The 27,677-nt window shown below is 46.8% G+C and overlaps 1 protein-coding gene across 4 annotated transcripts in view; it reads left to right on the top strand.

The window, feature by feature from the left end:
* Dlgap3 (DLG associated protein 3) overlaps nucleotides 1-27,677 on the top strand; it is a 72,826-nt gene that overhangs the window by 39,420 nt on the left and 5,729 nt on the right. For all 4 annotated transcript variants that reach the window (XM_070008962.1, XM_070008964.1, XM_070008965.1 and 1 more), the window contains 6 exons: nucleotides 5,519-5,732; nucleotides 5,951-6,267; nucleotides 6,713-6,798; nucleotides 25,365-25,849; nucleotides 26,607-26,698; nucleotides 26,900-27,043. In XM_070008962.1, the coding sequence (XP_069865063.1) occupies nucleotides 5,519-5,732; nucleotides 5,951-6,267; nucleotides 6,713-6,798; nucleotides 25,365-25,849; nucleotides 26,607-26,698; nucleotides 26,900-27,043 (1,338 nt within the window). The remainder of the gene's footprint in view (nucleotides 1-5,518; nucleotides 5,733-5,950; nucleotides 6,268-6,712; nucleotides 6,799-25,364; nucleotides 25,850-26,606; nucleotides 26,699-26,899; nucleotides 27,044-27,677) is intronic.

Below are 27,677 nucleotides of genomic sequence, written 5' to 3'. Positions count from 1 at the left end.
TCAGGAGCTCCTATTACTTGTAAGTGGGACCTTCTAATTCTTTCCTCCCATGTTTTGTAGTCTCCCTTTTCTTCATGTTTTCCATCTGTACGGGCCTCTCTATGCTGCCTTCTTGGTATGATGTGATGCTCAGATGCATCTTCTAGTAAATCAGTTTTTCTTCTGTTGTGACTCAGTTTTTTTTTAACTTCACAGGCATGTTTCATTTCTAGAAACCTCATCCCCCCAAAAAAAAACTTTACTAATTTTGTTTTTGTATTTTTTTAAGTTTTAAAACTTTTAAGTTTAGTTTCAACTTGGGCACAGTGGTGCACACTTGTAGTGCTAGCTACTTGGGAGACTGAATCAGGGGATTCATTTAAGCCCAGGAGTTTGAGAGCAAGCCAGGCAATGTTAGCAAGACACTATCTCAAAAAAGAAAAAAATTGTGTTGAATAGTTTTTAAAAGAGATTTTGTTATAACTAACATTAGCTGCTGTAAAAGATAAAGCCTGAATTTTCAATGATTTGATAGCAGTTTAGTTCTTGTTGATGTCACAGTTTGTATTAGTTATCTATTGTTACATAATATATTATTCAGAAAACAGTATCTTGAGATCAGGAATCAGAGCATGGCTTAGTTAACCTGAACCTGGGACAGGTGTCTCAGAAGGTCTCAGCCAATGTGATAGCCAGGCCAGGCACCAGTGGCTCACACCTGTAATTAGTTACCTAGGAGGCTGAGATTTGAGGATTGTGGTTCACAGCCAACCCAGGCAGAAAAGTCCCTGAGATTCTCATCTCCAGTTAACTCCAGAAAGCTGGAAGTAGAGCTGGCTCAAAGTGCTAGAGCACCAGCCTTGAGCAAAAGAGCTCAGGGACAGTGAGCAGGCCTTGATTTCAAGTCCCATGACTGACAAAAACAAACAGAAAAACAGTGATGTCTAGGGCTGCAGTAATCTTAAGACTTGATTGGGGGAAATTGCCCTTCCACATTCGTGCATAAACAGTAGGTAAGCTTCAGCTCCTTACTGCCTTTTGGCCAGAGACAACAGTTTCTTACCACATTAGACTCCCTTTAAGTCTGCTTACAACATAGAGCATACCTTCCTCATAGTGAAGAGAGAGAGAGACAGACAGACAGACAAGAGAGAGATTGGCCATACTATGCATACTGGTTTCAGAAATGATGTCCTGGCCAGAAGTATGGCTCAGGTGATCAAGCACCAACCTAGAAGTGATAAACCACTTCTTCTGACATATTCTACTCATTAGAAATGGGCCAATAAGAGCTGGGCACTGGTGGCTCACATCTGTAATCCTAGCTACTTAGAAGGCTGAGATCTGAGTGATTGTGGTTCAAAGCCAGCCTAGGCAGGAAAAGTCTGTGAGACTCTTATCTCCAATAAACCACTCAGAAAACCGAAAGTGGCACTGTGGCTCAAGAGGTAGAGCAGTTGCCTTGAGCTGAAGAGCTGAGGGACAGTGACCAGGCCCAGAGTTCAAGGCCCACAACTAGCAAAAAAAGAAATGGGCCAATAAGTGTCCTTGCTCCAAAAGAAGAGTGTACATGCCAGGAGGCAAAGTTGTGGGGGGACAGTGTCAGAGATGTCTCTTGAATAGCTGCTAGCTCATCGTCACTGGAGCGTTTTATAGAAGAGGCCTGAGCAGCTTGGGTTGGATGTGATCCCCTAGGACACACTTTGCAGTTGCTTCTGTTAGAATATTCCTGGTCTGGGACTGCTTTATGTTAATTTTTAATCTTGGGCCATTTGAGCCCATGCAAATACACAGTTCTACGTCTGTGGGAGGACTGGCTGTGGGCACAGACTGAGATTTGCCTTCTTTCCTGTACCTCCCCCTTGTCATTGGTCTGTAGTGATGAGTGCTTTTTATTTTAGTCTATAGTTTCATCAAAGGTTTACGGAGATTCCCATTTCTGCTTCTCACTTGGGCTTAATGTGGGCCCAGAGCCTCACTCCTGCAGCCCAGTACGTGTTAAAAGCGGGGTCTTTTGGTTACTGAGTCCAGCAGCCCCTGCTCCCTGCTCCTACCTCCCTCCTCCATGGGGCTGTTTGCAGAATTGGTGCATTCAGTTCATATTCTGATTTTCCAGTCTCTTCTATGCTTTTGTCCCCTAGGGACTTATCTGGCTTTCTTGTGAGCTCAGCTATGCATATAAAATGATGTTGGTTATGTTTTATCTCCAGTCAAGGAGTGGTTTGAAATAGGAAGGAGGCATTTCCAAAGGTTAGCTAAGCTAAATAATATCCATAAAGTGGACCGGATGTTGCCTGGCCCCCCATCTGGACCCATCAGCCCTAGCAGGGACAATTTTCCAGTTAGATTCGGACAAAGTATTTTTCTCTTAATCTCCCGTGTGCTTGGAAATGGCTACTGATTCCGGGTCTGCTTTGGAGGCAGGCTGAGGATTTCTCATTTCCCAAGAGGAATCTGTTGACCTTGGCTTTCTTGTGTGTGGGGGCTGGGGAATGGAGGAGAAGGCAGTGAGGAGGCTAATGGGAATGTTCTCAGTCAGATGTTACCATCTGATTATCAGATAGAGAGCAGATCAACTTCAGTGCAGTGCTCTGAGAGTCTGGAGGAGTCTCTGTTTCTCTTGAGACCTGCTCCCTGGTTGGAACCTCAGAATCTCTTCTCAGCTGGAAGGTGTAAGGCACCATGGAATTGTTTACTCTCCTGTCTGGTTCAGCGTATAGCTCATGGGTGGGATTTCAAGAGCTTTCAAACTCTGGAAACAGAGAGGCCTCTTGTTCTGAGTGGTATTGTCACAGTGATTTAAGAACCTCTAGATACTGATAATAGTAGCTAAAATTTACTGAACATCTATTATGTCCTCATAAAACCATGCCTAGTAATTTACATAGAGAAGAGTTCACTGAAAGTAACTGTGATGTGACGTTCCTTTGGTCTCTGGTATCCAGACTCTTCTAACCAAGAATGTACTTGTCTAGCTTGTTAGTTCAGCTCCCCTGGACTCCAAGAGGGACTGTCTGGGATGAGTTGGTTCTAGCTGGGGAACCCTTTGAACCCAGCCCCCAAGTAACAGGAGATGATTCAGCTTCTGTGTTTGAGGAAGTACCTTGGCAACTGCTGTCCTTGGTTCCCCTGAAGTCCAGAGAGGAGGACTGAGAGGCTGATTATAGGAGTCACTGAGAGTCACACCTGCTATAAGCGTGGCTTGGGCCAGTCAGACAGAAGGACACTTAACTTCCGCTGGATCTGGGATTGATTTTTTTCCATAGCCTGTTATTTCTGTGCATTTATAATGAGGTTTCTTTAGAAAGAGCTGCATGAAGAAGACTAGTCCTTTTCCACCATTGGACCTACATTACAACCACCTAGCTTCTATGCCCTGCACATTTGGCTCTGAGCATCCACACAGCCAAAGCAGAGAGCAGCATCTAGTTAAAGGGCCTGGGTTAATGGAGGTTTAACAAGCTTCCCCTGGAGGTTGTGGTGCTCAGTCAGCCTTGCAGGGGAGACAAGAAGCAAGGCATTCATTTCAAGCTCTACCACGGGGCATCCTGGGCCAACTCATTTGCCCTGTCTGAGTCTCAGTTTGCCCAGCAGTAGGATGGGGTGGAAATTCCTGTTCTACTTGAAGCACTATCCAATGAAATTGTGTTAAGCTAAGGAGGCTGGATTATGGAAGTGCTGAGATGAGTTTTACATGTGGATTAAGCCATTCCTTAGTCTTTGTTGATTGTACATAAACATGATGGCACAAATCTTTCTGGAGAGATGTCAGGGTGCAGCCATCAGATACCTACTGTTACATTGCCTTGGACCTCTACATAATCATCCACAGAGGGCGGCCTCTGACTTGTGACAGGAATAGTTGTGATCCTCTTGAGCACCTGACCTGTGTATGCCAGCTAGGTCCTCAGGCCTCCAGCTTGCCACCAAGGGCTTTGTTTGCACCAAATGCCTCCAGGTCTCCTTGAGTCCCCCTAGATAGTGCCACCATTACTCCAGTTTGACAGGTGAGCCCCTGAGGCCCCCCATGCTTTCACTTCCCAGGTCACACTGCTAGGAGGCAGCAGAGCCAGCATTTGAATCCAGGTGAGTCTTACTCTACAGCCTGTGCAGGCAACATTTCTTCTGTGCTGTGGCTGTATGGAAGCTCAGGATAAAGTCTATACCCACGCAGAGCAATGCTCAGACTCTTTGTTTTTGTGTTGGGGTACAGAGCTTACCTCTGGTTCCACCTATTTCTCCATATATTTTATCATGTCCTTTCTTATTTATTTGTTTGTTTGTTTATATTTGTGGTAGTATTGGGGCTTTAACTCTGGGCTAGGATATTCTCCCTTAGTTTTTGTTTTGTTTTGTTTTGCCTAAGGCTGGCTCTCTACCACTTGAGCCACACCTCTACTTTTTAATTTTGTTTTTATGTCAGTCCTGGGGCTTGAACTTAGGGCCTGGACACTGTCCCTAAACTTTTGTGCTCAAGTCTAACTCATTACCATTTGAGCTATTTCTGGATTTTCTTTGGTAGTTAATTAAAGGTAAGAGTTTCATAGACTTTCCTCCTTGGCCTCACTTTGAACTACAATCCTCAGATCTTCTGCCGAGTACCTAGGATTATAGGTGTGAGCTATTGGTGCTTGGCTCCACTTCTGTCTTTTGCTGGTTAATTGGAGATAAAGAGTCTCAGTGGTTTTTCTGCCTGGGCTGGCTTTGAACCTTCATTCTTACATCTCAACCTCCTGAGTAGCTAGGATTATAGGTGTGAGCTACCAGTGGCTGGCTTCCTCTTATTTTTTTTTCTTTTTGCTGCCACCTCCTTGGTCTTAGTGTGCTAAATTCTGGCATGGTTCCATGAGCACATTTTTCATTTTCTTTCTTCTTCTTTTATCATCAATTCTTTACCACAAAATATGATAGACCACACTAAGACCCTCACCCAGGGATGGTTAAGGTTTTCCCAGTGAACAAGAACACAAGAAAGCAAGGACTAGCTGGCCAAGCCAGATTCCTAATTCCTGGGGCTCAGGAGAAGCCAGAGGTGGAGAAAGGCTGGGGAGATTGGAAAGTTGATTGTTCCATCACTTACCTGTCAATTTTTGGCCCACAGATTACTTTGAATCAAGTTTGTAATGGCAGTGGCTTATACATATTAAAAGGTGTCATCCCTGCAGTCCCCTCCTTGATACGGGGCAGGAGGGTGGAGGTCCTTTCTTTCAGGGTTGAGAGAAAGGTACAGTGCTAGACTAGGTGAAGTAGAAAATGTGGTGGTTTGGAGCCTAGAGTACTACTGGAAGAGATTGGATGTGGAGGGTAGGGGTATTCAGAAGAAAAGTGACCCCAAGGAAGTTTGCCGTAGCAGCACAGGGCAGTGTGTGCTCCAGTCTTTCTTTTGTAGAGACTGAGGGGTTCTTACAGCCCCAAAGCAGAAGACCCAGATTGTGGCCAGGCCTCTGCAGACTTAGATGCAGCCCCAGGTGAAGCCCCTGGGTGACCTCACCCTACTCCAGCACCTCAGTAACAGAGCTTTCCCCATCACCTCCCCCAGCTCAGCGACGAGTTGAACCAGCAGCTGGAGGCCGTGTGTGGGTCTGTGTTTGGGGAGCTTGAATCCCAGGCTGTGGACGCCCTGGACCTGCCTGGCTGTTTCCGCATGCGGAGCCACAGCTACCTCCGGGCCATCCAGGCTGGATGCTCTCAAGATGACGACTGCCTACCCCTCCTAGCTGCCCCCGCCTCTGTCTCAGGGAGGCCCGGCTCCTGTGAGTACCTGAGCTATGCCAGCGCCCTGAGTGCTCTGTGCTGGCCAGAGTGCCACAGCTATGCTGTGTGACCTTGGACAGATCACTTCCCTCTCTGGGCAGGGTGGGGAAGACAGATTTAGGTGGCTCTAGGCCCTAAGTTAGGGCCAGCTGGGTGTGTTGCCCTCTTCCCCCCCTCCCCCCGCACACCCCACTCACTGTGTCCCCACCATCCACAGCCTTCAACTTCAGAAAGGCCCCGCCCCCCATCCCACCGGGGAGCCAGGCCCCGCCCCGCATCTCCATCACCGCTCAGAGCAGCACCGACTCCGCCCACGAGAGCTTCACAGCCACCACCGAGGGCCCGGCCCGGCGCTGCAGCTCGGCTGACGGGCTGGACGGCCCCGCCATGGGCGCTCGCACCCTGGAGCTGGCGCCGGTGCCACCCCGGGCGAGCCCCAAGCCCCCCACGCTCATCATCAAGACCATCCCCGGCAGGGAGGAGCTGCGGAGCCTGGCAAGACAGCGGAAGTGGCGGCCGTCCATTGGGGTGCAGGTATGAAAAACGGGAGGCGCAGGCCAAGGCCCAGGCCCTGGCAGGTGTGGAATGAAGGGGTGGGGAGACTTGCCCCGAGCTGCAAAAAGACCCCATGCCGGGCAGCACCCACAGGCCTGCTCCAAACAGACCCCGGCCCACTCCCTCATCCGGGGCACCAGCAAACCCCAGCGAGTACAGAGAGGTCCCCCTTGGCTACCACCTTGGTGCTCTGCGCTCTCTTCTGGTTCTGGAAGTTTATCTCCACAGGATTGGCCAGCTGGCATGGGGGCAGAGCCACTGTGTCCCTGACCCCGCCCCTATCATTGACCCCACCCTATGGTTGTGGGCGGCAGGAGGAGCTTATACTCTGGCCCCGCCCCACCACTGACTCCGCCCTGTGGTTGTGGGCGGTAGGCGGAGCTTATACCTTGGCCCCGCCTCTCACTGATTCCACCGTTTTCAGGTGGAGACCATCTCGGACTCCGACACTGAGAACCGAAGCCGAAGAGAGTTCCATTCCATCGGAGTACAGGTGGAAGAGGACAAGAGGTGGGTCACAACGGAGGCGCCTCTCAGGCTTGGTTGTGGGGCGAAGGCTCCTTGCGCAGCAGTGTCCTCGCTGCACGCACACTCATCCTGGAAGGTGACATCACACCTTCTCCTCGGGATGGAGTCACAGCAGACACAGGTGGTCCTCAGAGGTAGTCATCAAGTCCACAGTGAGTTCTTAGACTCATGCCTGGGTCGGGTCCTCAGAGGCAGAGAAGACTTATACAGTGGTTTGGGGATAGGGTGGGGAAGGAGAAGCAGAGAGAGGTAATAGGTAGGTGCTGAGCAGGTCTCCAACAATTGTCCTTTGTGGGGAGGGGGAGGGGAGGAGAGATAAAGGGATTCTGCCAGTCCCTCATTACACCCTGCGGTGTACAAGTATGTGAGCTCAGAAAGAAACAAACAAACAGGAAGATTGCCTCTCACCAGCCCCTGGCAGATGTAACACTCCTCCTCACTTGGCTCGCACAAGCATTTAACCAGTCGGGGGTACCTATTATATGCCTGAGTTGGTGGTGTATCAGAGATAGTAGAATTACCAGCAGCCACTAGTCTGGCATTAGGTGGCCTCAGAAACATTGCTTCCTTAATTTCCAGCTGAAGAATTAGCATTGTAAGCTCTAGAGGGAATACTGAAAAGAGTCCTCTCGGCTGGTGGGGTGCCTGTGGGGAGACACTTTTTCTAATAACCAGGTGGCAGTGGCTCAGTGGCCCATGGGCCCTCTGAGCTGCAATGGTACCAGGCCAGTGGCTCTGAATCGTGTCTGGGAACCTTCCTGGGGCTGGTTTGGAGCACTGTCCAGGTCACACTCACCTTCAGGAATCACATCAGTGCCTGGGAAGCCAGCGCAGTTCTGTTTCCAGTTGCCACTTTTAGGCCTTCCATCTTTCCCCAAGAGACCCCAACTATAATCCAGGAACCTCTGGTGTTGCCTTCTGTGTGTGCATGCCTGTCTTGAGGTTACTGTAGAATCACCATTCCCCTCCACTCCTGCTCTAGCTCTGTGAAGTTCCATCTGCTCCCAAGGTAGTAAATAACTCCACCAAGGCTGGCACAATGCTGCTCTTGTTGCAGACCTTAAAGTCTCTGTCCTCCAAATTCTTAATATGCCACGAAGATAACAGGAAAGTGGCACTTAATGGAAAACTCAATTTGTAAATCCATGATTGAGGCAGGGCCCAGGGGTCATGGATGGATGCAGCTTCTTCCCTGAATCCTGTCCCTCTCTCCTATTTCAGGAACTGCCTAGGGACCCTAAGCAAAGCCCATGTGTCCTCACTGGCTCCTTGGGAGGCTCTTTGGCCCCTCATTCTGGATAGATTCCATGGGGTTGCAGGGAATGTCTCTCTATTCCTCCTAACAAGTGGGAATCTAGGAAGAGTGCAGGCCTTCTAGAGAAACAAACTTTGTCATTTATTCATTGATTCAACAAATACTTCTTTGTGTATGGACTGTGCTGATACTGGGGCTTGAACCCAGGGCTCCAAACTCTTGCTTAGCTTTTTTTCTTTTCTTTTTTTGGCTCAAGGCTGGCACTCATCATTTGAGCAGCACCTCTACTTCTGGCTTCTTGCCAGTTAATAGGAGACTAGTGTTTGGGCTAGATTGTCTGTCTGGGCTAGTTTTGAACTTTGATCCTCAGATCTCAGCCTCATAAGTAGCCAGGATTACAGGCATGAGCTTCTGGTTCCTGGCAGCAAATACTTCTTAAGCAGCATTGTATGCCAACTCGTGTGCACTCTGTTAGGTGCTTGGAGAAACAAACCTGAGGAGAAATAAACCTGACTCTTGTCCTCATAGAAGTTAGAGTCTAGAGGAAAATAGAGGCAATGAATAAGTCATGAATAAAAATGGGATTGTAGGGGCTGGGAAGGTAGCTCAGTGGTAGAGCGCTTGCCTTGCATACAAGAGGCCCTGGGTTCGACTCCTCAGCACCACATAAGCAAAAAGAAAAAAGCCTGAAGTGGTGCTGTGGCTCAAGTGGTAGAGTGCTAGCCTTGAGCTGAAGAGCTGAGGGACAGCGCCCAGGCCCAGAGTTCAGGGCCCACGACTGGACCCCCCCCCAAAAAAAAATAGGATTGTATATTTTGCTCTAATATGTAATGGGTTACTATTGCTCAAAAGAAAATAGGAGACAAGAGAGAAGGGACCTGATTTAAATTAAGCATATGACACTTAAGCCAAAACTTGGGTGATGGTTGGATTGGTGGAAGCACTGTAGGAGGAAAGGATAACACATGCAAAGGTGCGAGAGTAGAAAAGAATTCTACAGCCATTGGGAACTAAAACAAGATTTATGTGACTTGTGTAGAGGGGCATAGAGGAGTAGTGAGAGGGTGAGTTGGAGATTTCTAGGGACCAGGCCACGCAAGAGCAGGGGTATAATAAAAGAACTGGAATCTAATTATAAGTAATGAGTAGCTATTAAAAGGTTAAAGGAAGAGTGTGACATGCTCTAATTTATGTTTATAAAAGATCACTAACTGCTGAATGGAGAATGAATTTGAGGAAAGGATCAGTGGAAATGAGAAGCCCAGGGGACAATTCTCTCAATGTGAAAGGAAGGTGGTGGAGTTGGGCACTGAGGTAGCTGTTATGGCTGGGGTCTTTTTCTATTGTATTTGTAATTGGCCATTATTTACGTATGGGAATGCTAAGTTTTGTATATTGATTTTGTATCCAGCAATCTTGCTGCTCTCTCTCTTATGAGGTCTCAGGCTATCTGAAAACCATGATGGGTTTTCTATAGTCAATAATTTTTCTACAGACATCTCTATTTTCAAGTTTATTTTTCTAGTAATAATGCATTGAGCAGCACTTCAGTCACTCGAGCTTTGGTACACTTATCCAAATCCTGGTTTTATTAGGTAACTGTTTGGTACAAATGTTGGTAGGTATCATTTTGTCGGGTTAAGCAGAACAGCTTAAGGAGAATTTCTATTCCTAGTTAGGAATAGAAATTTGTTTATTTTGTGGTATTGGGAAGAGCCTTGCACTTGCTAGATGGGTGCTGTATAATTTAAGTCATGCCTCCAGCCCTTTTTGTGCATTGGTTGCTTTCCAGGGTCTCACTTTATGCCTGGGCCACCCTGTCCTAGCTGTGGTGTCTGTAGGTGTTCTTCAGTCACTGGGAAGACAGGCATGCATTACTGTGCTCACCCATTTTGCTTCCTCCATAGCTAGGTTAATAGGTGTGAGCCACCACACTCAGCCATTGGTAGTGAGGAAGTCTTAGGAATTTTTATGCCTGGGCTCGCCTTGATCCACAATACCTCACTCTCTGCCTCCCAAGAAGTTTGAGCCACCACAGCCTGTGGTGTGTGTGTGTGTGTGTGTGTGTGTGTGTACTTGAACTCAGGGCCTGGATGCTGTCCCTGAACTTTTTTGTTCAAGGCTAGTGTTCCACCACTTGAGCCACATCTCCACTTCTGGCTTTTTGGTGGTTAATTGGAGATAAGAGTCTCATGGCCTTTCCTTCTCCAGTCTAGCTTGGAACCTCGATCCTCAGATTTTAGCCTCCTGAGTAGCTAGGAGTATAGGCATGAACCACTGGTCCCTGGAATGCTTTTGTTTTTTATTTTTATTTTTTAGCAATACTGAGGATTGGACTCGGGGCTTCACTCTTGCTAGGCAAGTGCTTTTCAGCCATGATGAGTCCATTTGAATGCATTTTCCACATTGTCTATTCTTTAAGTCATGGGATAAACTCAGTTTGATCCTGTTATGTATTTATGTCAAATTTAGCTTTAACAGAACCTTAATATGTCTTAAGTAAATGTAATTTGCACTCATTTAGAAAAAAAGGCAGCTTGGATATAGAAGTAGCATCAGGACCCCAGGCTTCTCTTTTGTTGCTCTCCCATCTTTTCTTCTATCCAAGAAGCTGCTGTTAGTGTTCCTCTTGCTATATCTGCACTTTGACCAGTGGGAAGGAAGACAGAAGAAAAGGGGATACAGTCCTCCTTTCTTTCTAAAAGACTTCCTGAAAGTTACACATAACACTGGCCCACCTCATGTCAGTTATAACACCCCTTGGAGACACCTGCAAGGGAAGTTGTGAAGTATAGTCTTTTAGGTAGAAAGCAATGCGCAGGGTATGAAGTACTCAGCCAAGAATCAGGGTTCTTATGGCTAAAGGCAAAGACAAGGTATTTGAAGTTTTAGCTTTTTTTCTCTTGATTTTAGAAATTCTGGAGTTTGAAACTCAGAGCCTTCTACTTTCAGGGCATAGTCTCTACCAGTGGAGCCAGTCTTCCAGGCTTGTTTTGCGTTAGCTATTTTTCAGGTACAGTCTTGCATTTTTAGCAAGGCCTGGTACTATGATCCTCTTATATATGTCCTTCCGTATAGCTGTGATCACAGGCACAGCCAAACTCAGCTTAATGATTGAGATGGGGTCTCAAAAGCTTTTGGCCAAGCTAGCCTTGAACCTTGATCCTTGATCCTCCTTGTCTCTGCCTTCCAAGTAATCTATATAGATATAGATATGAACGAACCATTTTGCCCACCTGACCATCTAGTAGGTTGTTTTGTTTTTGTTTTTGTTGTGGGGCTTGAATTCTGGGCTCCTTTGCTCAAGACTAGTGTTCTGTCACTTTGAGCCACAGCACCACTTCCAGTTTTCTGGTGGTTAATTGGAGATAAGAATCTCACAGACTTATCTGCCTGGCTTTGAACTGCGATCCTCCATCTCAGTCTTCTGAGTAGCTAGGGTTACAGGGATGAGCCACCAGCACCTAGCTTCCATCTAGTAGTTTTTAATCACAATTTTGTTATATTACTTTCATATACATTGCTACATTTTAAACATTTAAGACTTTGAGATTTTTATATCTATGCTCACAAGTGATAACTGTCCTACAATTTTCTTTTCATTGTTGTTATCCAGTTCAGGTATTTAAGTTTTGCACAACTCCTAAAATGAATTGGTAGTTTTCTCTGTGTTTCTGTTCAATGGAACAATGTGTGTTATGATCTCAGGGTTGGGGAAGTTAACCATGAACCTGTGTAGGCTTGAGGCCTTTGGGGATTGGAGACCTTTTTAAAGTGTGGCTTTAGTCTCTTCAGTGGTTATGATCTATTTTGGCTTTATTTATTTATTTTTTAGTCAGCCATGGGCCAGAACCCTGGGCCTGGGAGTTGTCCCTCAGCTCTTCTGCTCAAGGCTAGTGCTCTACCACTTGAGCCACAGCACCACTTCTGGCTTTTTCTGCTTAGGTGGTGCTGAGGAATCAACCCAGGGTCTCATGCATGCAAGGCAAGCACTCTACCACTGAGCCACCTTCCCAACCCTGGCTTTATTTATTTTTGTGTCACTTCTTGGGTTTGAACTCCAGACATGGGCTGTGTCCTTTATCTTTTATGCTTAAGCACATTGTTTACATTTGAGCCATATCTCAACTTCAGGCATTTTAGTGGTTAAATGGAGATAAGAGTCTAAGAGTCTCATTGACTTTTCTGTCTGGCTTGGTTTTGAACCAGGATTCCCAAATCTCCCTCCTGAGTAGCTAGGATAACAAGCGTGAGCCACCAGCACCCAACTTTATTTGGATGACTTACATTTTCTAAACAGTGGACCATCTTACAAAAAAAAAATAGTAGTTTTCAAATTTTTTGGCTCAAGATATTCTTTCTCATAATATTATAAATTCATATCATTGAAGCATCTCACTGTGATCATACATATGTTACACATAATTTTATAAATATTGTATATTTAGTTATCACCTTTTTTCCTTTCTAACACTACATATTTATGCCTGACCTCTCTTTTTTTGTTTTTATTTTTCTGACCTTTCTTTCTTGATCAGTATTGTACATTTTAATATTAAATATATTTTAAAGCTACATTTTATTAGTTTACTTTTAAAATTAGCTTTTAGTTTTGGTTAACAACCATTTTTTTCCCTGCTACTTCAGTATTTTATTTCTTCTGCTGTTTTAGACCATTCTTCAGCCTCATGAATTAAACACTAATGGTCAGCACTTCTGTAATGTGCTTTTAAGGCTATCCCATTGCATCTAACCCTATTGCTATTAGTGTACCTCGTAAGTTTTGAGATTTAGTATCTTTAATTTTTCCCTTCTAAATAGTATTTTTCATCATAATTTGTCTATGTGTGGATATTGTCTGTATGTGTGTGCTGGTATTGGGGCTTGCACTCAGGGCCTTACACTCTTGTCTAGCATTTTCCGCTCAAGGCTGATATTCTACCACTTGAAACGTACCTTTATTTCCAGCTTTTGCTGGTAAACTGGAGCTAAGAGTTTCTCAGATTTATCTACTTGAGCTGGCTTTGAACCTTGATCCTTAGGCTCAGCCTCTTGAGTAGCTAGGATTGTATGTATAAGCCACTTGTGTCCAACCATCATAAATTTTCTTTTTTTTTTGCTGGTCCTGGGGCTTGAACTCAGGGTCTGGGCACTGTCCCTGAACCTCTTTGTGCACAAGGCTAATTAATGGTCTACCACTTGAGCCACAGCACCACTTCTGGCTTTTTCTGAGTAGTTTATTGGAAATGAGTCCCATGGACTTTTCTGCCTAGGCTGGATTTGAAACTCGATCCTGAGATCTCAGCCTCTTGAGAAGTTAGGATTACAAGGGTGAGCCACCAGCACCCAGTTTATAAATCCCTTTGAATTTATAAATAGTTTAAAGAAATTTTACAGGTTTTTTTTCCCAAGAGTGTACTTTTTTGGGGGGAGGAGAGGAATTGGCTTTTCATTATTGATTTCTGAATTTGCTCTGAGGCATAGATTCTGTCTGCTGGGGGTATGTTTAGGCTTCCTTCATCATCCTGTAGATAAATATGATCACACACACTTAGAAATTACAGCTTCTGGATATTCACCTTCCAAGTACTAGGTGTGTCAAATCTATCATTCCTGAGAGGTGTGTTTAAAATGTGTCACTGTGGTTGTGCAAGTGATGTTTTTCCCTGGTAACTTATTAATTTTTACTTGAGAGTGTGCAATTCATAAACACACAAACATGATTGTTGTATCTGTCAGTAGTTTCACTCAATTATCATGAAATAATTTGTTTTTCCTATTTACTAGTTACTTTTGCCTTAATGTCTTTTTTGACTGATTTTTTTTTGGGGGGGTGGGTGGTAGAGCCTGAACTCTGGACTTGGGTGCTGTCTCTCAGCTCCTCAGCTCAAGGCTAGCGCCCTACCACTTGAGCCACAGTGCCACTCCTGGCTTTTTTTCTTTTTGCTTATGTGGTGCTGAGGAATTGAACCCAGGGCCTCATGCATGCAAGGCAAGCACTCTACCACTGAGCCACCTTCCCAGCCCCCCCAGACCTTTTTTTTTTTGCCTGATTTTATGGCTACCAGCAGACTGCTTTCTTTCAGCTTATTTTCCAATTCACGTTTTCCCACCTGTTTATTTTCCACTTTCCTGTGTCCTTATACTTAGATATGTCATTTCTAAGTGATAATGTAGCTAGGGTTTAGTAGGCTTATCTGATCTTTTTATATATTTTTGGTCTGGATTTGGTTTTTTATTATCACTTTAAAATTTAAACATATTTTATAATTTGCTTTCTTCTTCTCTGAATTTTGTTTACTGTCAAACCAGTCTCTCCTCTTCCTCCCTCTCTCTTTCCTTCCTTCCTTTGCTTTCTTTCTTTCTCTCTTGTTCTCTCTCTTTCCCTCCCTCCTTCCTTCCCTCCCTTCTCTCTCTGTCCTTCCCTCCCTTCCCCCTCCTTCCCTCCTTCCCTCCTTCCTTCTTTCTTTCCCTCCCTCCCTCCATCCTTCCTTTCTTCATTTTTCCTGTACTGGAGCTTTAACTCAAGGCCTCAGACTCTCACTTGGCTTTTTCACTCAAGCCTGGCATCCTACTACTTGAGCCACAGCTCCACTTCTGGCTTTTTGCTGGTTAATTAAAATCACACAGACTTCCCTGCCCAATCTTGCTTTGAACTGCAATTCTCAGATCTCGGCCTCCTGAGTAGCTAGGATTATACGTATGAGCCACTGGTACCCAGTTTCTGATGTTTCTCACTTTTCTTCTACTGCTTTGGAAATTTACCTTTTTCAGTAATGGTTTTCCTTACATATTTGATAGATAGACTTATATATATATATATATATATATATATATATATATATATTTCTAGTAACGTATATTTTTTGTCCCTATTACTTATAAAACAAGAGCCTTCAACTCCCTCCTCCCATCCTCCATGTTATATTTGTCTAGCATTTTGATTATACCTCTTTAAAGAGCTCTCCTAACTCAGCTGTTATTATGTCTTTTATGGTTTAATAGAGTAGATTTACAAACATGTTTGAGCAATTCGTTGTTCATTGTTTGTTTCTGCCTACTCCTTCCTCTTGGGCTCCCTTGAGGCTGAGCTGCTGTTTGAACTTGGGACCTATGTTCAAGTTAACATCACAGCTTGAGGTCTCTGTGTTTCCAGGTAGTATGTGTTCAAACCCAGCCCCCCACCCCCTCACACAGCAGCCTTTAGCTTCAGATTTCCCAGTATCCACCCTCTAGACTACATCTCTGAATCATTGGCATGGGGCTTTTCTGGCCTAAGTTTGTAAATGAAACAGACTTCTTGGCTACTGGCTTCATTCTGGGGGTCTCCTTCCAGCTCCCCATTAAGCATAGGTTGGGTGGCTCTTCTTACACTTTCCATGGGCATTCCCATCTAGCCTCTTAGTATATGTCTGGCCTAGTACTCCTGTGGCTCAGTTGGTTTAGATGCTCTTTCAATACTTAGTGTTTGAATTTCCTTTTTGCTTCTGGTACCTAAAGATGTCTTTCCTGTTTTCAAGCATGGCATGGTAGCAAAAGCACCTTTCTGGTTTTTCTTTTTTTTTCCTTTCTTTTCTTTTTTGGTGCCAGTACTAGGGCTTGTACTCAGGTCCTGGGCATTGTTCCTTAGCTTTTCCGCTCAGGGTTGGTATTCTACCACTTTAGTCACATCTCCACTTTTGGCTTTTTCTTTTTTTTTCTTTTTTTTTTGGGTCCGGTCGTGGGGCCTGAACTCTGGGGCCTGGGCGCTGTCCCTCAGCTCTTCAGCTCAAGGCTAGCGCTCTACCTCTTGAGCCACAGTGCCACTTCCGGCTTTTTTCTTTTTGCTTATGTGGTGCTAAGGAATCGAACCCAGGGCCTCAGGCATGCAAGGTAAGCGCTCTACCACTGAGCCACCTTCCCAGCCCCGACTTTTGGCTTTTTCGTGGTTAACTGGAGATAAGAGACTTGCTGGCTGGCTGGCTTTGAACCACAATGATCAGATCTTACCTTCCTCAGGATTACAAGCATGAGCCACTTTGATGTGTGTGTGTGTGTGTGTGTGTGTGTGTGTGTGTGTGTGTGTGTGTTTGGGACGTGGGTGGGAGCATCCTAAGTTGATCCAGCCTACCACATTGATCAGGTGTCTCAACTAAGCTGATAGCAGTGGATGGAGGGAGTAGTCAACCAGTTCAAGAAGCCTTTTGGTGTGAGAGGTAGGGCAGGACAGGGCCAGGCACTGAGTGTGGTCTTCTAAGTGCAAGGCAAGGCCTCGATGGGCCAGTCTGAGGCAAGATGGTGGTAAAGTGCCGAATCGCCCAGGACAGCTGATCACGCTGGGTATTCAGGAGTGACAGGTGCAGAGAAGGGAAATCTGGCCCAGCTCTCTGGCCAGGTTCCCTCGCTTATCTGCTGAAAGCATCTTGAGTTGTACACCTGCATGGTCCTTGCTGCCCCTTCTGTCCCTGGCACTTTCAGTCTGACTCACCACACACCATGCCCCAACTGGTACACAGAACCGAGCCACGAATTTCAGCAGTCTTGCTAGGCAAACATCCAGGACTGTCCCCATTGCCTGCCACTCATTTTCTCAGACTCTTGTCCTTACTCTGTTTCATTATTGTGTACTTTATTTTTAGAAATTATTGGGTAGGAGATATCTCTTCTTGCTACCTTTCAGTTCATTCTCTGCTAATCGTGAGGCTACCACTTGGAATTGCTACTCAAGTTTCTGGGAGTGATCTATGGCTGCTTCCAGTTGCCTCAGTGATGGCTTGGCCTGGAAGTGTGTAGCATGCTCTGAGTCCCTTTTGTTCCATCTCTATTGTGCTCCCCACCACCCAAGCTCCCTTTGCCTGCATATCTATTTCTTTATTGGATCTACAATGTATTTCTTTTCATGCCAGTACTGGGACTTGGACTCAAAGCCTTGTATGCTCATTCTGCTTTTTTGCTCATGGTTGGTGCTCTACCACTTGAGTCACACCTCTAGTCTGTTTTTTGCGGGTTAATTGAAGTTTAGGTCTCTTAGGCTTTTCTGTTTGGCTTCAAGCTGCAATCCTCAGATCTCAGCTTCCTGAGTAGGTAGGCTTACAGGTGGCTGTCACCAGTACTTGACTGGATCCAGAATATTCGTTGAGTACTGTACTTGTTATTGAGGATTCTGAGATGTTAGTGCTAATATTCATCTAAAAATCTCACAAATGATATAGAATTAGGTTGGGATGTGAGTCAGTGGTAGAGAACTTGCCTGGCACGTGAGGAGTCTTAAGTTTGATCTACAACCTTGAAAAAAAAAAGGTTAAAACAACAGCTGTGACAGGTCTGTGTGCCATAATAGTATGTCCTGGGGCTGGGAAGGTGGCTCAGTGGTAGAGCGCTTGCCTTGCATGCCTGAGGCCCTGGGTTTGATTCCTCAGCACCACATAAGCAGAAAAAGCTGGAATTGGTACTGTGGATCAAGTGGTAGAGTGCTAGCCTTGAGCTGAAGTGCTGAGGGACAGTGCCCAAGCCCAGAGTTCAGGCCCCATGACCGACAGAAAGAAAAAAATAATATGTCCTATAAGCTTTCATCCTGTCAGAGAGGTCAGACTCAGCTTCTTAGGGAATTGACAGTGATATAGAGACCTGAAGGATGAATAAAAATTAGCTAAATGAAAATGAGAGATAATGCACCAAGCAGAGGGCTGGGGGTGTGGCTTAAGTGCTTGTCTAGTAAGCATGAGGCCCTGAGTTTTAACCTTAGTATCACAAAAAGAAAAAAAAAATGTTCCAGGCAGAAGACATATGCAAAAGTCCTGTGTTAAGAAAAAACATTAAGAGGGGCTGGGAAGGTGGCTCAGTGGTAGAGTGCTTGCCTTGCATGCATGAGGCCCTGGGTTTGATTCCCCAGCATCACATAAGCAAAAAAAAAAGCTGAAAGTGGTGCTGTGGCTCAAGTGGTAGAGCGCTAGCCTTGAGCTGAAGAGCTGAGGGACAGCACCCAGGCCCAGAGTTCAGGCCCCACGACTGAACCCCCCCCCCAAAAAAAAAAAAGAAAAGAAAAAACATTAAGAAACAGTTACCAGCCAGGTGCTCGTAGCTCAAACATGTAATCCTTGCTACTCAAGTGTCTGAAATCTGAGGATCACAATTTGAAGCCAGTCCAGGCAGAAAAGTCCATCTGAGATTCTTATCTCCAGTTAGTTAAGAAAAAGTCTAGACTTTGGGCTGGGATGGTAGCTTAGTGGTAGAGTGCTTGCCTTGCATGCCTGAGGCCCTGGGTTCGATTCCTCAGCATCACATAAGTAGAAAAAGCTGGAATTGGTGCTGTGGCTCAAGTGGTAGAGGTGCTAGCCTTGAGCTGAAGAGCTGAGGGACAGTGCCCAGGCCCAGTGTTCAGGCCCCAGGACCGGCAAAAGCAACAACAACAACTTGAGGTATGGTGCAATAGAGCCCTGGCCATGACTGGAAAAAATTGAATGAGAGTATGAAGCCCTGAGTTTAAGCTTTGGTACCAACACACACACACACACACACACACACACACACACACACACACACACACAACAGTTAGTAGCCCTATCTCAAGGCTAGTATGTATGTATGTATGTATGTATGTATGTATGTATGTATGTATGTATGTATGTATTCATTTATTGTATCTCTCCTCCCAGCCCCAGAATCTGATGGATCACAATAAAAGAGCTCAGTCTCCAATCCTTAGCCTTTGTGCTAGGGGTAGTTTTTGACTTATTTTTGTGACTCTGAAATCTGCCATCTTCAGCCACCTTGCCCTTTCTCACTGTCACAGCCCCCCTGACTGCGTAGTGGAGTTACAAATTCAACTCCCAGCTGAGGCGAAGGTCTGGATAGATGAGGGTGTGTGTGTGTGTAACAAATTCAACTCCCAGCTGAGGCGAAGGTCTGGATAGATGAGTGTGTGTGTGTGTGTGTGTGTGTCTGTGTGTGTGTGTGTGTGTGTGTCTGTGTGTCTGTGTGTCTCTGTGTGTCTGTGTGTCTGTGTGTCTGTGTCTGTGTAAAAGGGAATCCATGGACTGTCTACTCCTAGGTAATATATGCCACAGGAGCCTTCCTCTTCCTCCTCCCTCCTCCCTCCTGCTTCTGCTCCTCCTCCTCCTCCTCTTCCTCCTTTCTTTTTTTGCCAGTTCTGGGACTTGTACTCAATGTCTAGGCACTATCCCTGGGCTTCTTTTGCTTAAGGCAAGCACTCTACCACTTAGCCACAATGCTACTTCTGGCCTTTTCTGTTTATGTGGTGCTGAGGAATCGAACCTAGGGCCTCAGGCATATAAGGCAAGCACTCTACCACTGAGCCACCTTCCCAGCCCTGTTCATTTATTAATTGTAAGACAAGTTCTGGTTATGTAGACCAGGCTGGCCTTGAACTCATCATGCTTTTGGCCTCCTCTCTCAGCCTCTTACAGTGTTAAGATTACCAAGAACCCAACTTGGTTATCTTCCACGTTTTCTGGGAGAGAAGCTTCTACAAGAACTGACACACAGCTGTGCCTAGTTGAAGTGTCCCATCCTTCCTCCTCATCCCCACCCCCACCAGCCTGCAGCCAAAGACTCCTGGTGAAACCTCTCGGGGTGTCTGAGTATTCCTCAAGATTTCCATGTTATTCCCTAGAGAGACGGAATGAACAGCTCCTCAGTGTAACCATGAAGTGACTTTCCAAACCACAAAGAATGGGATCATTGTCACCAGGAATAACTGGAAGGAAGGAGGCCTCTGCAGCCCAGTTTCCTAAAGGCTTGTACAGAACATATTGTGACACGTTGGTGCCCATTAGTGGCAACTCACAACTGAAGCCAATTTCTACCCTGTGTTACTGAAGACCAATGCAAGTACTACCAAGTCCAAAATGAAATAGGAAAAATAAGCTTTGGACTTCACTCCCCTGAAAAGTTAATCTGTTACAGTTAGGATTAAGTTTGGCTGTGTTATAGAAAGCCCCAAAAGAACAGTCACTTAAACATGGTTGAAGTTTCTTTCTTGCTTGGAAGAGAAGTATAGAGGGCTGGTAGGTGTTACACGGTGTCAGGACCCAGGCTCCTATAAATAATATCTGCATACAATTGCATGCCCCAAGATGGCTGCTTGACTGAGGGTCAGCCATCATACCTACATTCTGGAGATTTTGTCAGGGAGGAAGAAGTTACCAGGAGCAGATGCCTGCTTGCTTTAATAAGATTGTCTGTCTGTCTATCTATCTGTCTGTCTATCTATCTATCTATCTATCTATCTATCTATCTATCTATCTATCTATCTATCTATCTATCTATCTATCTATCTATCTATCTATCTATCTGCCTGCCTGCCTTGCAGCCATTGTGTTTATTAGGCAAGTACTCCTGAGTTACATCTTCAGCCCAAAGTTCTTCTAAGAACACTTTCCAGAAGCTGCAAATACCACTGCTGCTCTATTCCTATGGTTTAAAACTTTGCTCTGTGGCTATACCTAATCTTTATCCAAAGTGGCCATGTGTCTGGCTTAAAATCATGGGATTCTGTTACTGAGAAAGAAAAGAAGAATAGATGTTGGGGATAATTAGTGGTCTCTACTCCTCCTTCCTTCCAGCTAACCAGCCAATCAAGCATCCAGCCAACATTTATGTTTGAGGAACTGCCCCATTTAGAGAGAGACAGATATGCAAATAAACCACTACAATACAATGTGACGCAGAGTATAAAAGCGGTTTTGTTGGGAGGGCTGTGCGAGAGCAGATGGAAGTGATCACAGCAATCAGAATAATTAATGACTACACAGCCTAGCTGGGTGCTGGGTTTTCAGCAGCATTTAGGCTATTGTGTTTGTCCGGCTTTTTCTTCCAAGCAAACTTTCCTACTTCTCCATAACAGTTAACACAATGGGCAGGCCAGGTGCTGCTGGTCCAAGTGCTTTTCGTGCTCAGCAATCTGCTGAGCTGGTGCCATTATGGTTCCCACTTACCAATGAGGAGCTGAACCAGCCGCAGACCATGGAGTTGGAGCTTGAGCCCAGTCTGACTTTAAGGTACTTGGGCCTTAAACTCACTACTTGTCTGCCCCCAAATTGATTCATTCCCCTTCCTTTCCCTCACCCCACACTGTCCAGCAGATAGCCTCCCCAGCCACCCCAATAGGATGAGGGAGGCCCCTGCATCTCTCCCTTGCCTCCTCCAGTGGCCCTGCCTCAGTGGTTGGACATTTGTCTTTCTGATTAGAAATGCCCTTTCCATTGGTCTAGGGAGGCAGTGTCACTGATAGGATAATTGTCTCATCTTAGGAAGCCACTGTAACCTCTGTAAGTGTCATTTTTCTTATCTATGAGTGTGGGTGATGTTCACAGCCTTACCCTAGGACTGATCCTAAGGACTGAGCATGTTTAGTCATGTAAGGTGCTTAACTTAGCACATGCTCAGTACTCATAGCAATACTCTGTGCTCAGAGGTGCTTACCTTAGCACGTACTCAGTGCTCCCAGGATATTCATTGTTATTTTTTACCCTTCTTGGACTGTTGGCTTTCCCTTCTCCATCTTCGCTTTCTCTTTCCATGATGTGTTAGTTTCCTGCCCCAATCATATTAAATTAGGACAACTGTCATGATGTAAAGCATGCATATTTAATATCCTATGTTACTGGATTTCACTGGGCTGACATCAACATGCAGGCAGGACTGTGGCCTTTCTGCTGGAAGAACCTATTTGTCATCTTTTATACTTTATAGAGGGTGCCTGTATTCCTTGGCTTCTGGCCAACTTCTAGCTTGCCCAGCCATACCAGGTTGATGCAAACGATTTCTTCTTCCCATCTCCTCTACCTCTGGCGTTCCTGCCTCCTGTTTTCACTTACAAGGACCCATGTGGTTAAATTAGATATACCCAGATAATCCAGACTGTTCACTTCATCGTGGGATTTTTAATTTTGTGTGTGTGTGTGTGTGTGTGTGCCAGTCTGGAGTTTGAACTCAGGGCCTAGGCGCTGTCCCTGAGCTTGTCTGCTCAAGGCTATCGCTCTGCCACTTTGAGCCACAGCTCCACTTCTGGTTTTCTGGTGGTGAATTGGATATAAGAGTCTCATGGACTTTCCTTCCCAGGCTGGCTTTGAACTGTGATCCTCAGATCTCAGCCTCTTGAGTAGCTAGGATTACAGGCATGAGCCACTGGTGCCCAGCTTCCAGGACTCTTTTCTTTGGTGACCTTGTCACATGCGGCTAGTTGAAATACCCTTTACACAAAGATGGCTACTCCTGAACATGCAGTGCACATCTCCAGCCGCTGGCTGGGAGTGTTGATGAGGACTGTGCTTACCACTATACCCATCACCTCCTCAGTGACTGGCCTTCCTTGGAGCGTGGACACTGAGAGCACAGTTAGACACTGACTTAAAACCACAAAGCCTGGAGCAGTAGGTACTTCTCTCCTACACTGTGTGGCTGCTTCTGTGAAGATGGATTGGGATCTTCTGATGGCTCCCCACAGACAATTGACAGGCAAGCAGGCCCTGTGGTGCCCAAGGACAGATCATGGTTAGTGGGACTGACAGGGAAACAGGCAAGGATGGCATCTCTTCAGATATGTATTTACTGAGGCAAACCCTATCTCGATCTCTCCGCGGGAGCTCTGAAGTAGCCATAGGTCAACTAGAGCCCAAAGACACAAAAATATCCATAGGGAGCAAAGATGCATCCTGACAGTAAATACACAAGATTCACCAGAGAGAACCATTCAGCTAAATCATGGGGCTGCCTTTGAGTGCTGGAAGACTGCTGAGAAGAGGTTGGGGGTGAGGGGGTCAGTCAGGGGATCACAGAGAGATTAGAGTTGGAGATGGACAAGGAATGAGGAGGAAGAGGAGAAAGGAGATTTGGGGAAAGGGAACACTATGTGCAAAGCCTGTGAGAGCCAGGATCAGTCTCATCTCTTGGGGAACAAGAAGGGTGTGGGGATGAAGTTAGAGATGAGGACTGTATATCTGGAGGATAAGGGCCTTAGAAAAATGCTAGCACAGGAAGTTTGAACTTTTCTCTTGTCTCTGAGGTGCTTTGGAAGTTGTGGGGGGGGGCCCACACACACACACATGCTTGTATACATGAACTGGTACTGGGGTTTGAACTCAAGGCAGATGCTCTTTTTTTCCCCATTTGTCCTGGGGCTTGAACTCAGGGCCTGACTGCTGTCCCTGAACTTTTTCTCTCAAGGCTTGCACTCTTACCACTTTAAGCCACAGTGCTACTTCTGGTTTTCTGGTGCTTAATAGGAGATAAGAGTCTCATAGCCTTTCCTGCCTGGGTTGGTTTTGAACCATGATCCTCAGGTCTCAGCCTCCTGAGCCACTAGTGCCTGGCAGGCTTCACATTCTTGCTAATTAGCTTTTTCCACTTAAGGCTGATGCTCTATCACTTGAGTCACACTCTACTTCAGGCATTTTGCTAGTTCATTGAAGAGTCTCTTAGATTTATCTGCTTAGGCTGGCTTTGATCTGATCAGATATCAGCCTCTTGGACAGCTAGGATTACAGGTGTGAGTCACTGGTATCTGGCTGTGGACAGGGTTTTGAGCAAGGGGAATGCCTCAGAAGACCTCAGTTTTAGGAAGACTACATTAATCTTGCATAGACTGGGGAGGAAGAATGGGGCCTCCGATTTCAAAATTCGCAAGATGTAATTTTAGACAGAGGATATGCCTTAGCAATCACACAGGGTCATTGCTGTAATTTTATATGTAGATATATTTATATATAAATGATACATCTGTACATCTGTGTGTATGTCTGTGTTTATATATCACACATAATCATATGTATCATATACTATATTTTAAACATACCTTCTTATATATTAGATGGCCTAGATGATTTTCCTAAGGCACATAGTGACAGAGCCAGCATTAGAACTCAGGTCTGCCTCCTGGTCCAGTGTTCTTCCTCTGTACTATTGAGTGGATCTGAAGGGAGGCTAGACCAGTAGTCAAGGCAAATATTGATGCCAGTCTAGACTGGAGCAGACACCAAGGTGAAGACCATGTGGGAGGCACTGTTCTCTCTCTTCCTTTCTCTCCGGATGGGGGTGGGGACTTAGGGCTCGTTAGAAACTGCACATGAGTGCCTCTCTCTTTCCTGGGTCCTGCAGCATCCTTCTGGGCCTGGTTTCTATGGCAACAGGCTCCCAGCAGGCAGCCCGCCAGCTGTAGGAAAGCAGGCAGGCAGGCAGGCAAGGAGAGGAGGCCTGGGAAGCATGAGTAAGGCTGAAGTCAAGGGGGTTGGGAGAGACTCCTGGGAGGTTGGGCAGGCCCCTGGAGCTGGCCCCTCAAAGACCCTCTCTGTTCTGACCATATGGAAGTGAAGGTAGCTCAGGACCCAGCGGGCTTTCCAGCCTGGAACTTCTGTTTATCTTCTGCCCTTCAAATCTGCTGACCTCTGCTTTTTACGGGGGTGGGGGGTGGGGGGAGGCCTGGGAGGGGCGGGCACTGACTTCCTAACAGAAAAAGAGTCCCTACTCTAAACTTAAAAGGGGAAAAAAAATATGAACAAGGCCAATTGACTTTCTGTTTTGCATAGGATTTGCATATTATTAATTCAAAGACAAGACTTTTCCAGGCCTTGTGTCATTCCTGCCAACAACTTAATTCAGCTCCACTGGCTCTGGCATAGTATGTCTGGCTAGGCTCTGGGCTGAGCCATCAGGGACCCCAGGGGAACATCCTTCCAGAGGCAGGCCCATTCCACCCCAGCCACTCCCAGACATGGTTTCTGGTGTCCTAGCTGTTGATGCCATGTGGAGTGCTTGGAACCCAGCACCTCTGGGTCCAAATCCTGGTTCTGTTACTTGATGGCTGGGTGATGGTGATCCCTGTGGGCCTTCCTTACATCTCTAAAGCTGAGGACACACTGAACCTTCGATGCTAACCAATTCAGACTGTAGGTTGTTAGGGTACTGAAAGACTTGTGTATTCTTTGGTAGAGAGCTTGCCACCCACCTTCCTCCCTGAGGCCCTCCTTAAGCCTTCTGGTCCATCCTACAGGGATTACTTTCTGTACTTTGGATGGGGTTCTACCCTGACTGGGGTAGGCCAGCACCCATTCTAGCCTTGAGTACTTAATGGTTGTTATGTATTTTGACTGACACTTTCACTAAAGTTCATGCAATGACAGGTATATAAGGTATGCATTGGTTGGGAGGAATGATCAATTTGAAGGACGTGGATTCATGGCCATTGCTTTGTAGGGAGCCAGCCTCCCTCAGCCCCTTCCTGTTTGCCTGGGATGGGACTGAGGGCTGAGATGAGGCTACAGCAAGATGCAGAGCGGACAGGCATCTGTCTCCACAGGCGGGCGAGGTTCAAGCGCTCCAACAGTGTGACAGCCGGTGTGCAAGCAGACCTGGAGCTGGAGGGCCTGGCTGGTTTGGCCACGGTGGCCACAGAAGACAAAGGCCTGCAGTTTGGACGCTCCTTCCAGAGGCACGCCTCTGAGCCCCAGCCCGGACCCCGGGCCCCCACCTACTCAGTCTTCCGCACGGTCCACACGCAGGGCCAGTGGGCCTACCGTGAGGGCTACCCACTGCCGTATGAGCCGCCGGCCACAGATGGGTCACCTGGCCCTGCCCCGGCCCCTGCCCCTGGCCCTGGGTCTGGCAGGCGTGATTCCTGGATGGAGCGTGGTTCACGTAGCCTCCCTGACTCAGGCCGCACATCTCCCTGCCCACGGGATGGCGAGTGGTTCATCAAGATGCTGCGGGCAGAGGTGGAGAAGCTGGAGCACTGGTGCCAGCAGATGGAGCGTGAGGCGGAAGACTATGAGCTGCCCGAGGAGAGTGAGTCTGTGCCAGCCCCTCTCTGGGCACGAAGTCTGGGGTGCAGCCTAGGGGAGGTTTACTTCCTCGCTGGTCCTTCAGCATAGAGTTTGAGGATCTCCACTGCATAAGACTCACCAGAAACTGGTAGAAGGGATGTTCCTCAGGAGCAGGAAGAGGCCAGGGCTAGGACTGGTGGTGCTGGGCAGGTAACAAGCTACTAGTCCAAGTCACCTAGTCTGTGGGAGAAAAAGGAGGCTCTCCAGTTCTAGACTGGTGAGGTGATTCAGTCTTATCCATCTGTGGTATAATGGAGGTTTGCCCAAGACGACACAGCCCTGTCATGAATGGGGACATAGCCCTTCTCCATAAGCCAGGATGAGGTTGGTCACAGGCTTATGACAAAATCTCCAAGTTGGGCAAAAGGCAACTGTCACATTCATGAAGTTACCTCATAGTTCTTAATGAGCTCAGTAGGCATGCCTGATAAGTGACAAAGTTCAGCCCTGAGATGGCTGAGCTAGTGCCCTGGCCAAGGAGGCAGGGCCAGGCCCTGAACTTGGAAGGTTACAGGAGGGAGAGGACTCAGAAGACAGTGTGAAGGAAAGCACATTAGGTGAAGTCCTCTTCCTGAGGTGAGATAGGAGTTTGCTTGTCAAGACTTAAAGATGGGGAGGGGAAGAGGGTGGGAGAGACAGATCCATGGCTAGATGATAGAGCCATGCAGGGGAAGGAGAGGCCTTTTCCCCTCCTTGACTGAGTTCCTCTGGTCCCACAGTCCTGGAGAAGATCCGCAGTGCCGTGGGCAGCACACAACTTCTGCTGTCTCAGAAGGTCCAGCAATTCTTCCGGCTGTGTCAGCAAAGCATGGTGAGTGTCATAGAGCTGCCAGACGTGTGACCCTGGTAGGTGACCTAGAGTGTGACTGGGTAGTGAAACAGCCTGTGCATCTTCAGTGGGTATTCTTGACCCTGTCCCCCATCAGGCTCCTGATAGCAAAATTGCACAGGGCTTTCTATGGTCCTGGGTGAGCTCAGTCCTCCAAGACTGTTTTCTCTCCCACTGCAACAGGACCCTACTGCGTTCCCCGTGCCCACCTTCCAGGACCTGGCGGGTTTCTGGGACCTCCTGCAGCTCTCCATTGAGGATGTGACCCTCAAGTTCCTGGAGCTACAGCAACTCAAGGCCAACAGCTGGAAACTCCTGGAGCCCAAGGTGTGTGTGTGTGTGTGTGTGTGTGTGTGTGTGTGTGTGTGTGTGTGTGTGTGTGTGTGTGTGTGTGTGTGTGTGTGTGTGTGTGTGTGTGTGATGATCCCTTCTGGCTGAGGGACCACTGTCTGGAAAATCCCCCTCACAGGAACTGGTATGGAGGGGGAAGACATAGGGAGGGAGAGAAACCCATGCACAGAGAGGATCCCCTGGACACATGATGGGTGACCATCCACTTCCAGAATGACCACATGCCTGGTTTTCTTGTCTTTAGGGCTTGTCCCTGAGTAGCTGGGATAAATCAACCAGACCTTCTAGAAAGAGACCTAGCCACAGAGGAGAGGGCTGGGTCTTGAGCATGCTGACAGCCCTCAGCCTACTAGGCCATGTCCACGATGGGTCTCAGAGGTGTAGTGGATGAATGCCCTTTTGCTGTACCTGGGTTATGGAAGGAGCTCTGCCCCGTCTCTCCTGGGGTGCAAAGCCCCTTCCCCTTTCCCCTCCCTCATTCTGATGGTGCTGGCTGAGGTCTCCACTAGGGGGCCTTCCACTCCATCGTGCTTTACTTGGCGGGGGAGGACAGTGGGGTGTTGACCTTGTCAGTCCAAGTTCACCAGGGCTCCAGGCTGCAGGATCCACC

The sequence above is a fragment of the Dipodomys merriami genome, unplaced genomic scaffold, assembly GCF_024711535.1.
Source record: "Dipodomys merriami isolate MVZ:Mamm:240054 unplaced genomic scaffold, mDipMer1.0.p SCAF_71, whole genome shotgun sequence".
In the NCBI taxonomy this organism is placed as follows: Eukaryota; Metazoa; Chordata; class Mammalia; order Rodentia; family Heteromyidae; genus Dipodomys; species Dipodomys merriami.
Note: the sequence above shows the minus strand (reverse complement) of the source record. Positions and strands in the feature narration are given on the sequence as shown.